The 13,761-nt window shown below is 49.6% G+C and overlaps 1 protein-coding gene across 6 annotated transcripts in view; it reads right to left on the bottom strand.

Annotated features, from left to right (window-relative positions):
• The window catches only part of Rgs3 (regulator of G protein signaling 3), a 120,917-nt gene that overhangs the window by 32,991 nt on the left and 74,165 nt on the right, over positions 1-13,761 (bottom strand). For 3 of the 6 annotated variants that reach the window (XM_038333010.2, XM_038333011.2, XM_038333012.2), the window contains one exon: positions 11,834-12,456. The exons of the other annotated variants lie outside the window; for them this stretch is intronic. In XM_038333010.2, coding sequence (XP_038188938.1) covers positions 12,349-12,456 — 108 coding nt within the window. In that variant the 3' untranslated portion in view covers positions 11,834-12,348. Of the gene's footprint in view, positions 1-11,833; positions 12,457-13,761 lie in introns of those variants that run through there. 6 annotated transcript variants of the gene reach the window in all.

Consider the following 13,761-nt stretch of genomic DNA (forward strand, 5'->3'; position numbering starts at 1 on the left):
GTTGAGGGGTAATGGACGTGCCTAATAATTGCCCGAGTAGGCTGACAGCTGGCATTTATGGACAGCAGGCTGTGAATAGCTTGCTCTTCTGATGAGTCCAGACAGTAAGACATAAAAAGGGACATGGTATAAATGGAAAAAAGAAAGAGAGAGAGAGAGAGAGAGAGAGAGAGAGAGAGAGAGAGAGAGAGAGAGGGAGGGAGGGAGGGAGGGAGGGAGGGAGGGAGGGAGGGAGGGAGGGAGGGAGGGAGGGAGAGAGAGGGAGGGAGGGAGGGAGAGAGAGAAATTTTTCCTTATATTGAAGAGTCTACAAGGCTGATGACTGATGGGAACTCCCGTCAGCATGGAGATTTGCAAAGCTTAGGGTCTTGATTTTCTCTGTTCTTTTACTGGAGAAAAACAAAACAAAAAAACCTCACTATACTATATTTGGGGCAATCTAAATCTGTTTTCCTAGATGCTGATGATTCATATTTGACTCCAGAATCAACTATCTCGTACTCCTTTGGACAAGAATGCTGGTTTTGTGTTGAGTCTGGGAGGAGTGGTTCTAAGACCCTGGCTCCTAACTAAATACGCTGCCTCCACCTGACACTTCTGAAATGTCTGCTTTGCCGTCCTTCATCTCAGCAGCCTTGAGCAGCATACCAGACTCTGTCCTGCTCACAATGACAATGCTCCCAGCCACAGACAAGAAGCCCTGCAAGTAGGAAGCCAAAGGCTACCCCCTGGAGCTATCCCAGAGACCTGCCAGCAGCCCCAGCAAGCTCCTCTATCCTGCCTGGAACACGCTTTACTGTCACATGCACAGTACTGGCCTGACCTTGTGTAGCTGTCATGGCACAGTGTGGCCAGGCACCATGCCATCCCCCTCCCTGGGTCCATCCAAATTGTCCACATGCTGGCCTAAGAGTTCAAAGTTTGGGGAGCAATCCTTGACCCACTGTGCTTCTTCCTGCTCCAGGGCCAGGTTGTGTCTTGACAGTCAGAGTCCCTGGGAAGTGTTCAGCTGCAGGCTGAACAGCGGGGAGCCCCGGACCTGAGGCTTTAGCTGCTAGGAGTAGTTTATTACTACACTCCCCCAGGGGCCTGCCCTCTGCTCTGACAGCTGGGCTGGAGCTCAGACCATCAAAGCAGAAGGTCAGCAGAGGAGACTATAGTGCCACAATAACTTTGCTGCCACCTTCAGAAATGAAGACAACCCCCTGTCTGAGCCTCAGTGGTTCCATCTCCAAGATGAGTACTGGTCCCCTCAAAACTTAAGTCTATAGAATGACGCAGGGGCCTCACTTACCACAGGTGTGCAATGTGGTAAAACTGAGAGCGTTTGGAAGGACAGCTTCTCATTGCCACATCTGAGCATGGCTCAAAGGACATGTCCCACTGAATGAAGTACAGGCCAGGCCAGGTGTAACAGATCACGCCCAGTGAGCATCCTGTCTCACATGATTAGAGGCTCTGACTTAAACCAGCCTTGTTCTGTGAGAACTCACTACCTGGGGTCCACACTACCTCCCACAGTGAGCCTTGGAAGCTAGGTACTGAAGCTCTCCCTTCTCCACTGTGCCCGGGGCTCGGTCTCTGGAGCGTTAGCCCTCTCACCAGCCCCTCCACCCACCAGTCACCAACTCATGTAGGTCTCACCTCCTATCCATCTGAGACAGTGCCTCTGCTCTGATCTAAGCCACCATCGTCTCTCCTTGGCAGTGTGGAAGAGCAATAGCTCCAATAGGCTCTCTGTTCCCTCCTGAGGAGGCCACTATGAGCTCTTTACCAGACAAACCCAGCCCCAGCAGCTACCACTGCCCTTGGAACCAAGTTCAAAGTTCTTGTCACGGGGCTGTGGGGTGGCACCGTGGCCCCACCCAACCCTCCTCCAGCCTTATCTCATGCTCCCTTCGTCTTCCTCACTCTTGCACTGACACTGGCCTGTTCTCAGGTCACCATCTGAAAAAAGCTTTCTCGTACCTCGAGCTCCTGGCCCACTGTGAAGCCTGCTACTCAGAACTGGCTGCCGTCTGTGCCTCTCCCAGCTGTCCCTGCAGCCATGAGGGCCCTGCTGGAGGGTGGCTGAGAGTCGGCCTAACCAGCTTCCATTCACCATTCTTTGCCATTAGAAGACCTCCACGTCCTTCCTTCGGACTCAACTCTGGGGATTCACATGACTCTAGAGATGGCTGTGTGACCCAGGCCTCAGCCAGTCTGTTCACGCATTCTACATTCTTCAGTGACTGGGATGAGTGTATGATCCCTACATGGGCCAGTGGGACTCAGGCCCAGCACTGTTGCTGAAATGAGGGAGTCAAACCATTAGGCTAGAACTTGGCTCTTCTGGAATCTACCACCATCACTGAGGTAGTGAGTCAACACATAAATAGGCAGAGCAGTGTAGGGGTGAAACTGGTTATGGGTGACATTGGTCAAGGTCCTCAGTCCAACCAGTCATACACAAAAGCTGCCCTCCATAACCCACTGGAGTCCATCTGTGGGCTGTAGCTTACTGGAGTGGGTGAATTCCTGACTAACAGATCACTGGCCCTTAGCACACCAGGCTCTCTGAAAGTGTTTGCTCATTCGTGCAGTCACTCAACAAACATTCGGCAGCAAGACAGTGAGCAGATTTGTTCACCAGAAAGAGTCAGCTTGGCTGCTGTTTAAGGAGATGTCAGAAGCAGCAGGGGTGCCCAGAGGGAGATCTGCTAAAAGACCACCCAGATACCTGAGAAGAGAACCCGAGACAAAGAGAATGGACGATTCCTAGCCCTTAATTCACTGGAGAACCTCTGACAGCTGTCTCTCTCTCTTCGGCCTCGGAACCCTCGGTAGCTCAAGTCCGTCACTCTCAGCTCCCAAGAGTGTCACTATTGGTTGCACAGTCGGCACTGCCAGGGTCAATCTTGGTTCTGGAGTTGACAGGCAGGGAGCAGAGTGCAGTCACCTCCTTTTACTTTGTTTCTTCCACCTCTTCTGTTCCCCTCCCTCTCTCACTCCGCCTTTCTCTCTGTCATACCGTCCCCTCTACAACGGACTGAACCCCTTAAAAATGTGAGCAAAGCAAATCTTTGCTCCCTTACATTGTTTCTCTCAGGTCTCTAAACAGCAACAGCAATCCTATCCCGGTGTGTTCTGTGGGTGCAGCACAGTGACTTTAACCTTTCCCTGAAGGACATCTGCTGGTCCCAAGTTACTAACAATAAAACTTCTTTGAATGAAAAAAATATGCAATAAAGAGGAAATAAAAACAACTGTGTTGGACAGATTACACATTATGGCAGAAGGAAGGCACACTATGTACTTAGCATCATTATTATTAATTATTATTTGCAATAGAGATTTCAGGAAGATTTAAAACAACACAATTCCAAAGATATTTAATGAAAATGTCTTTGAGCCGAGGGAACGATGGTGTCTAGACTGACATGGCTCAGGGAGTTACTGTGGAGAACCATTGCCCAGAGAGAACAACCAGGCAGCTCTGGGGACATTCCTCAGTTCCAAAGATGGGAAGAGAAAGCCTGGTTGTTTCCACAAAGGGATCTGAGAAAGCAGTGTCAACAGTGCTCTTTGTATAACGGTAAAAACAGGAGAGCAAGGGGCCTCTTAGAAGAAAGGACCTAGAGGCCTTTACTTAAGCAAGTTCTAACTCTCTGGCGCAGAGCCAAACATTTCCAGACTTAGGGGAACCAAGAAAGTGGAATAGGGAATACCCACAGATGTTTCTGAGAAAATGCTTCAAGAAAGGTGACTGGAAACCCAGATTCAAGGATAAGCCACTGTGACATTAGAAAGTGACAAGCAAGAATGTTTGGAGATTTCCTGACTGATGGCATAAGCAGGAGTTAAAGGATTTCAACTGCGACTAGGAGCTACAGAGAAAGTCAAAGAGAGTCATGGGCCAGCTGAGAGGTTTAGGGTGGGCTGTAGCAGCGGAACACAGATGCTTACAGGACTGGTGTGGTGTCTAACACAGAAATATGGGAAGGGAGGCAGTGAGGAAAAACATCAGCCAACTACAGTCAAGGTGCAGCGCTTCAGAGGAAAGGCTAGTGCACAAACGGACGAACAATTCAACTATGAACAACTCAACGGGAAAAAAATACGGACAAAAGAAGAGACCACTGCCCAAAGAGGTGATTAAGTGACCAACCAAAGAGCATGTGAACACAGGTCCGGGTCTCCCGTAATCAAAGGGAGCCCTTTTATTCGTGTTTTCTAATGGAATGGCAGGGGCCGAAGAGCTGGCTCAGAAGTTAAGTGTACGTGTAGCTGTGACAGAGGACTTGGTTTGCTTCCCAGCACCCACATGGAAGCACACAACCATCTGTAACTCTAGTTCCAGAAGATCCAACACCCTCTTCTGCACCCTGCAAGCATGGGGAAGGCATGTATGTGCACATTCATACACACAAGCAACACACGCACATAAAATAAATCTAAAAACAAATTTTTAATGTAATAATATATAGTGCCACCAAGGGCACTGGGAAATAGTAACTCTTTTCCTAAGAGGTCTGTTTCCTGGGAAATAGAACTTCCAGTATTAAAGTGGGAAATCTCACACTGGAATGGGCCTAGTGTGCACAAGGCCCTGAGTTTGATCCCTAGCCCTGGGGAAAAAGAGATAGAGACAGAGACAGTTCCAGTTAAGATGGCATTAGAAATTAGCACAGCCATGCTGAAAAGCCAATCAGCTACCGGAACAAGAATCTGCTTACAGATGCCCACCCACTGACCCGAAATCCTACAGCTCCAAATTAATTCCAACAAAAATCTTTGCCAATAAATATTTATTGAGAGTCAGACAAAATACTAAGGAACAAACTGGATGCTGGGGGATTACAAGACATGTTCCTAAAGACTTTTATCTCAGGGTTTTGTAGCCAATACAGACTCAAAATGACTGGAGCACCTAACTCTTAAAGATGATTCAAATATTGCAGGTTTCACCTATGAAATGAATGTTCTAGAAGTGGTGTTGTAGAGCATCATCTATTAGCGGGAAATGTGGCTACACTATACTGTTAAATGAAAAAAAAATCAGATTTTTAAAAACCATACCCAGAAGTAACCCTAACTTACAAACAAGAAATATGTGTGGGAAACAAATTTCTGACAGAATACACCCCAAAATGTTAATAATAGTTAACAGTGGGCACTGCAAAGGGTAACCTTGTTTCTTCCTGGTTCATCGATATTATATGTCTTCTCCAGGAAAAACATCAATCACATGAATAATTATTCATAACATCAACTGCACTAAAGAATGACTTCGCTATGCCAATGTGGTGGAGGGTCATGAAGAGTCCATCATGGATCACTACTAATTTCCTTCATGTTTGCTTTCCTGCCTGGGAACCTTCGTCTCGTCACGCGTTGTAAAAGATGTCCTGTGCACATCACAGGACGGAGTGGATACAGGCTGCGTAAGACCTTGCCTCAGTGTACCGCCCTACAGGTCCCTCGGAAGGGCAGAGAAAAGTGCCAGGCTGGCTCTCTGCAAGCAGTGCAGGAAGTGACAAGGGGGACAGCGAGGACATCAGTACAGGGAAGGTGCGGTGCTAAAAGTCAGCTGGCTGAGGGCAGGGAACAGGGCAGCGAGCCAGGGGGCTCCTCGCCTGGCATGGGGAGCTCAGGAAGAAAGACCACATCCGGTTCCAGAAGTTCCTAGGTCCTGAGCAACCAAGGCTGCAAGAGAAGCCTTATGAGACCCAGGGTGGCCCTCTGAAAGAGCAGGAAGGAGGAAAAGGATCCACCTTTTGGAACCTTGACCCCAGGCTGGGTGACTGTAAAATAGTCCTGCTAGTGTGGACGAAGAGAGAGGTGAAGACAGAGGCTCCAGGACCTTCCCAGATCTAAATTCAGTGAACCTGTAACTTCCTCACAGAGGGCCTGACAGGAAGAGGAAGGGGCGAGGCATCCCCACCCATCTCCCAAGGAGCCCCCTCCTCTTCCCCTCAGCAATGTTCCCACTGCTATTTTTAGAATAGACCACAGGAAGCAGAGTGTTGCTGCCAGCCCCTACCACACTCCACACACAGCCCAGCTCCAGGTAAAACACAGCAGCCCATTCATCCCCCTCAAGTCAGGATGTGCCGGAATTTGTAGCCATGCCTGCTGAGCAGGTAACGCCAGTGCTGTCAGCCCATCGTGGCCCAGGTTGGGGACTTTCTAATGGCATAGCTGCTAAGTGAAAAGAACACTGCTCTCTAAGATCATCTGCATCCCCTCTGGCAGACCTTCAAGTCACCAACTATGTGCCCTTGGCCAAGTTCTGGCTTCTATCCTGGTCTTGTTCTCTACAAATTGGCTTGTTAAGCTGTTGATCTCCTGGGGGACAAGGGAGGCTTTAGTTCCACATTTGATTCTATGGTTTGACCAAAATTCCAGTTACTCGGCATACACACTATGTCCTCCACTTTAAGATACATATGGTGGCTATGTTCCCAAAGACTCCTGAGAGTTGAATGTGAGTCCCAGAATGCATTTTCCCATAGAAGACTGCCATAAGTGGTGATCCGCCTCCTCGCTAGCCTACATAACCCTTGATGTTCCAGCCAGGCAGACCACTGAATACGGCTTTCTTGCAATGATGGCATTAAGAACCCTCTATAGAAAATGTATCTCGAGTTGCTTTGTCTGAGCAATGAATGACAGATATTAGCTGCAATGGAAAGATGCTTCTAAGAAGGTCTGCAGAAGACACTGGAAACGGAAAGAAGGGAGACAGAAAGTTAGCCTGAGGCTCAGTGGGCAGGAGGGCTGGTTGAAGAATACATGTGCACACAACATACATGAAGTCAAACAAGAGTCCAGGGCATGCTGAGCACAGGGAAGGGGGGAGGCCTGAGAGGAAACCGGTTGGCAGATGAATGGAGATGCTTCCCAGGACAGGAACCTTGGGATGGAGAAGAAGTAGGACAGGGTTTCTCACACAGGTGTCTGTAGTTAGGACCACTTCTGGTATGAGCTGACTATGGCGCTTGCCATCATCCATGTGATGCGGGAATGAGGAATGCTAACCACGTTCATTGCTCACACATAACCACACGCATGCTCTCCTGTTTCAGGGTGAAGCCATGTTCCCGGAGTCCCGAGGCGCTGACTACCGCCCATCCTCTGGATCTCAGAGTCAAGTGTCCAGATAGAGTAACTATGATAGGGACCTGAGCTGGAAGGGCATAACCACTCTACAACAATCATTCTGGTTAGTCGCATTCTGCTGGGCCCCGGAGACCACCTGGGTTCCGCTTCCTCACTGGTTTTTTTTAATATTTATTTATTATGCATACAGTATCTGTCTGTGTGTATGTCTGCAGGCCAGAAGAGGGCACCAGACCTCATTACAGATGGTTGTGAGCCACCATGTGGTTGCCGGGAATTGAACTCAGGACCTTTGGAAGGGCAGGCAATGCTCTTAACCACTGAGCCATCTCTCCAGCTCCCTCCTCACTGTTTTTGAGGAAGGAAACAGATGATCAGAGACGTGAAGTGATTTGTCCGGGGTCACATAGTGAGTACTAGATAAGTCAGTATTCAAGTCCAGGGCTTCTGCATCCTGCTCTGTTTTCTTCTGGAAGCAGGAGGGTTATAGAGAGGGGAGCCCTCTGACTTAGAGAACCAAAGAGCAGTTCTGATCAGGCTTTCTTTCCTCCAGGGATGCCTGTGTGAGCATGGGGACAGGGCTTAACCCTCAGTCCTGATGCAAACCTGGCCACGCTGCCTCTTAGATCAAGCGGAGGTATAGGCCTGCTGATATCTGCGAAGCTGTGAAGTCTCAGCTCTGACTCCAGGGCTCTAACACCAGTTTGCTTGTGACCCTGGTCACAAATGTCACTTCCCCCTTTTGATCTTGTTTCCTCATCTCCACTCTAAACTAGAAGGAGGGTCCCACTGAACAGCTGAATTCAGTTCTACGCCATCGACTGAGCACCTCCTCTGGACCAGCCAACAAGAGAACAGAAAATGAATTAAGCTATGGACCTCCACTTGCTCCTAAGGAATTTACAGGCTTGCAAGTGAGATAGAACTAGCTGCCTGGTACGGGGTGCTAAGGATGAACACACTCCTGGCAAGCAGTGTGGGTTGGGGCATGCCTCAGAACATGTCTTAAAAGAGGTGCTAAGTCATGATGGTCTCCTTGGGGGCTGCAGCCATCAGGGCCATTGAAGGTGGACAACAGGGTCCAGGAACAGCCTGCCCATAGAAAGGCACAAGAACTTCTGGGAGGAAGGGACATTTCTACCCGTGTAGCCAGGAGAGCCTTGGAGACTCGGGCTGGGACCCAGGCTTTATGCTCAAGACCATGGGGGTGCCCAGCCCTGCCAGGACTTCCCAACTGGAATGGTCTGGTTGCAAGAAAACAGTAGAATCAAACAGTTGGGACAGGTCCTCTGGGCAGGACTGCCCCGCCCAGACATTAGCTGTGTGATCTCAGGCAAGTTTAACTTTTCTAAGACCCAGTATCTTCATCTGTAAACTGAGTAGAGCGGGAGTCAGTTCTCAAGAGGAGAGCATCCCACATCAGGCTCTAGTGAGGATCAAAAGAGACAAGGCAGGATTGGCCTGGCTCCCAGTGAGTGCTTGCCAGATCATCTAGCATGACCATGCGCTCTACACCGGAACCAAAGACTTAGGAATGGCTGGGGGCACTGCTGGAGACCCTCTTCAGAGACTAGATGGGAAGAAAAGGAAAAGTAAGAGAGGGCATAGAGGCAGTTGTTCCCTGTTCCTTAAGAGCTGAAGAGGAAAAGAATGGCTGTCTCCGAGAGCAAAGCAGTGAAAGAGGCAGTCTGCCTCAGCCAGACCAGCAGTCAGGAGCTGGAAAGAAAAAGAATGCTCTCCGAGGAGAGGGGTAGGGGAGAGGAGCAGGGAGGCTGAAATTTGATCCCTTTGATTCCCAGCTACTTAGGGCTGACATCTTAAACCAGTGGATTAGCAAAACCCAGGCCCAGATTCTGGCAGAGGCAGGTCCTCTCCTGCCATCCACCGGGCCTGGTTTAAAGGTTCCTCTCTTCTGCACTGATGCTCAGACTAGCAGGCTGGAGCCTCAGCCAGGTCCCACGATGGTGACCCATGATCCTGTTGAAAGCCAGACTTTGAAGGAGAAGATGCACAACCCAGCGCTTCAGAGCCTCTTTAAGGGCTTATTTTAGGAGCTTAGTTCTGCCTTTCATATCAGTCTTTTATTAAATCCTGTGAAAATAGATTTGTTTTTCAGCCTGGGCCACCGTATAGTTAAGTAATGATCTACTGTGTGGCAAATACTGTGTCTCATTTTAATTGGTCCCCAAAGTATTCTTCCTCAGAGAAATGGGCCAAGATGTCTGAAACGCCCATAAATGCCTCCTGCCTCTACCGAAAGCTCATGAATGACCTTTCTTACTTCTGTCCCTCAAAACACCTTTGCCTCCACAAAGGACAATGGTCTAGGTCTCTTACCAGCTGCCTGACATAGTCTAAGATATTTAACATCTCAGAACCTTTCACTGTTCCATTCATAAAATGGGAGACAAAGCTAGGCACCCTACTGCTATCCCCAAAGTGCATGCTTACTGTGGGGTCACTGTAGTTATGCATCCACAGGGCAAAACTGTCTATGCCTCTACTTTGGAGAACCTACTTAGTGCCTTGGAACTGGTTATGATTAGTAAGGCTTTGATGGCAAAAGTTAGAGGAGAAATTAATATCTCACCACTCCCAGAAGGTCCATGTGGTTACAGCTCCTAAAGGGCTAACAGACTCAGACAGCTTATATGGAAGATGAGCTTCAGAGGACTCAGAACCCAAGACACAGAAAGGGGATCCAAGAACACACAGGAGAATAAAAGGGGCACTTTGTATTTAAATCCCACAAATGGCCTTCCAACAATAAAGCGGTTGTGCTCCCATCCTCCCAGTTCTGGGTCCAAAGACACCACCCAAGACAATTGGCCCATCAGGAAAGAGGTCATTGTGTGCTTCTTAGTGTGATTTATGTGGCAGGGAGGAGCCCAGCTATGTTTCTGTGATTATGACTCTCAGAGGCAATGTTGAGAGCTTGTTCATTCTCTTGAACAGTTGGGATGGACTCGAGAGCAGAGGCCGCTAGGTCATATTTCATCTTCTCGGGGTCCATGACACCAAATTAATTGTCGCATTGATTCACGAGGCAGGACAGTCGTGGTGCTGTAGCTCACCAAAACCACTGAGCAAGCTAGCCCAGGGCCCGCCAGGAGGGCCTGTCTTCTTCCCCATGAGCCCCAGGCCTGAGATCTTGATGGGAGAATCTGTCCTACGCAGGAGCTTATCAGGGAGAATGGCCCTTCCCTGGGATCCTCTGTTTTCCTGAGCCAAGAGCTCAGACACAAGACTTCTGTACTTATCTGCTGGACACAGGTCCCCAGACCCAGGAGAGACAAGATTGTTGATTTCCTGGACTGGCAATTCTCCTGTGCCTCACGGTCCCCTTAAGGTCCTTATGAAAGAAAATCAAATGAAATCAAAGTGTAGTGTGCTGTGTGCACAGACCCTGCGAGCTGATCCTTGGCTGGCAGCAGGGTGCTACATATCCCCTGGACCAGGCCAAGCAGCCTGACACCTGCAGGTTCAGCCCACTTCCCATTAGCCTGGTGACTCAACATGGCCTCATTCTCTCTACGTTAGAAGGAAGAGAAACAGAAATAAGGGAAATACTCTCTTCTAGGCCACTGTTTAGAGGTTCAGGTGGCCCTGGCAACCTCAGAAGAGCACAAGAATCTTCCCTAAGGTCTTTCATGACTAATTTGGGGGGCTTCTCTGGCCTTGGCCATCACTGCAGCTTTCTGTCTCGGAGCCCCCAGGAGACCTAGACCTACAAATACTCTCTGGAGTGTAGCCTATGTCCCTTGAATCTACAGCCTTGAGATTCTGTCCTGCTGGATCTCTGCAGTTAGGGAAGGCTGTGCGAGCTGCCCAGTCCAGAGTCCCAGCTAGGTGGACAGGGAGTGGACAAGGTCAGCTCCCATCACTGGCCCTGGGCAGGTTAACTTTTGCCTTGTCTCTGTAAAGGTTGCTGAGCTACATCTGGCCCTGGACCCTGGACTCTGGCCACAGAATTCCAGGGGGGAAAAAAAGCAGTTCTCTGAGTATAAGGCCCTGACTTCCTTCAAGACCCCTTGGCGTGAGAGGCAGTGCTAATATAGGTGATCTCTATGGAGCCTGGGGGCAGGACAACTATGAACTTTCCCATCTTGGGAAAACTAAGCTTTTCTGTTACAGGAGCCACAGACAGTCCCTCAGCACTGGCCCTAGGTCTGGACTGACCAGAAGAGTATTTATGAGGGAGTCCTCAAACTTCACATCACTGCAGCAGCAAGACCCAGTGGAGTATGGGGGCAGGCCGGGCTGAGCAAATCTTGTCCCAGAGCCTAGCATCCAAAACCTACCATCCCAGCACTGTAGAACAAGTCACTATTTTCCTCGCCTGAAGGCCTGAAGGGGAGGCCTAACCAGGCTCACAGGCCCTATTAGCTGCAATCTGATGATGTAGATATACACTTGAGGGGTCTGTGACACCGTTCCTCAAAAGCCTTCCATGGCTCCCTACGATCACCAAATATGTGCTCCTCGGAGGGAGGCCACACTATCCTCCCTCTAGTCCTCAACACACCATGCCCCCTCCTTCCCATCTCTTCCTGTGCTGTTTCCACCGCCTGGAATGCTCTCTCCAAAGTCTTTGGCTGGTGGGTTCCTTTCCAGTCCATAGGCCTTGGCTTACAAACTATGTCTTTCCCCGCCATACCCCACACATAGCAGCTAGACACAATGCCCTCTCTGAAGACATCTGTGATGGTTCTGTATAGACTCTCCCAGTGTGTAATCATGAATTGGTGTTGATTTATTTAATGTTATCTCCCTATCAGGACTAGGAGGCCTGGGATCTTGATGGGAGCACAGGTTCCCCTAGCATAAAGGAGATGTCCCCCCATTTTCCACTGAATGAAGAAGTAAACATGTCCAGATGAAACAGTAGTGGGAAGATATCTTCTGGCAGGAATGGGTCACAGGCATTTCTCCGTTAGAGTGACCCCTCCCTCTTTCCTGCTGTGCCCGGGTGCCATTCAGCCTCCTCCTGCTTGAAGGGAGCTTGCTTCAGAATCTTCTCCATCCGGGACTTTGGGTACCACTCTGCACAAGCCCACAGTGTCTCTCACACCACTGTTCTTCCTGTTTCCAGTCCACACACACCCTCGGGACCACTCCCTCCAGATGACCCTAGGCCCACCATCTTGGTCTTCAGTTTTGGGTCCAGTTGAGATGAGGTTACTGTGTGATAGGAAAAGCCCCCATAGGGTTAAGTTGCCAGAAGCACAGTCCCGCCCTTGGGCTTGTTCAGCCAGTCAGAGTCTGTCCTGATGAGGTAAAGCTTCTATCTTGGGTGGCTTTGAAGGAGGTGACTGGCCCCATCTCCTGCTGGAGAGAGCCGTAAGGGTGAAGTTTCTGTGGAACCAGACAGAACTGGAATTAGCTCGCTGTCCACTCTGATCAGGACAGCCTGACTCCACGACCTGCCTGGGCTTCTTTCTACGGCACTCAGTCCCTGGCGTCTCCGAGACCCACCTCTGGCTGTCCCAGAGAGATGACAAGGTGGCACGTGTCTCAGTGTCACATTGGAAGTCATGCAGTCAGAGAGAGCCCAGCTGGCCTCAGTTGTCACATGAGCTTGAGGACCGGTGCCAACCTCAGTAAACATGGATAACAATAAATTATTCTACATAGTCACCCTGACAGACAGTGATGAGCATCACAGTGGGTAATTTACTGGGAACTTCCTGCAGGCCACAACACCCTATACAATCCCCAGCAGATCCTTACGATAACCCTGGCTACCCCTTCTACTTTGCTGATGAAAAATGTCCTCAGGGAGGCTAAGCAGTTCACCCAAGCTGACACGTCTATGCAGTCATTTGAACTATCTGTTGTCTATGACTGCGAAGGAGAGAACGTGATAAATTCCTCCATAGAGCCCAGGATCCACCTGACAACAGGATTGGTACATGTACCCGTCTCATCCTCAGACCCCTGAAGACTGAACAAGCCTACTCTGTTCTGAAGGTTCTGGAGTCCAGTCGCAGAAGCACCCGCATACCAATGGGGGTTCACTGCTGACCACGAGTGGACAGTCAGGACCAAGCCCCGTGCACAAGTCTCAGATCTACAGCCATAGCCTCAATGCTGGGATCACCACTCTAGTGCTCACACCATCCCTTTCTGATTAGAAGCCCATAAGGCCCCAGATGAGGTGCCATTCATCTCTGTGACCCCAGAGAATCTAAAGCAATGCCAGACACAGGGGGGCACATTCATCATGTGTGTTTGATCAAATAATCAAAACTGTATAGGTCAGTCAGTCCCTGGCAGCTTTAAGCCTCACTGGCCACAGCATGGACCAGCTCTGAGCGGATCTAATGAGAAGCATCACGGTAGTGCTAAGAGTACAACAGAGGGAGCTTGGGCCCTGTTATCAGAGGCAGAAGGATGAGGATGCCCTCCAGGGACGTGTAAGGAAGCAAGAGGGCGCAGAGTTCTAAAGACAAGTATGGGTGCTGAGCGAAAAAAGAAGCTGGGATGGGACAGGAGGCAGAACATCCTGAAGGCTGAGGATGGAACTCAGCTGAGAAGAGGACGTCCTTGTCACACACAAAGTCCTGGGTTCAATTCCCAAAACTGTAGGAGCTGGGTATAGTGGTATATGTGTGCAATTTTAGCACTTGGGAAGTTGAGGCAGGAGGGATTCAAAGTTTA

Source organism: Arvicola amphibius, chromosome 6, assembly GCF_903992535.2.
Source record: "Arvicola amphibius chromosome 6, mArvAmp1.2, whole genome shotgun sequence".
NCBI classification, from domain to species: domain Eukaryota; kingdom Metazoa; phylum Chordata; class Mammalia; order Rodentia; family Cricetidae; genus Arvicola; species Arvicola amphibius.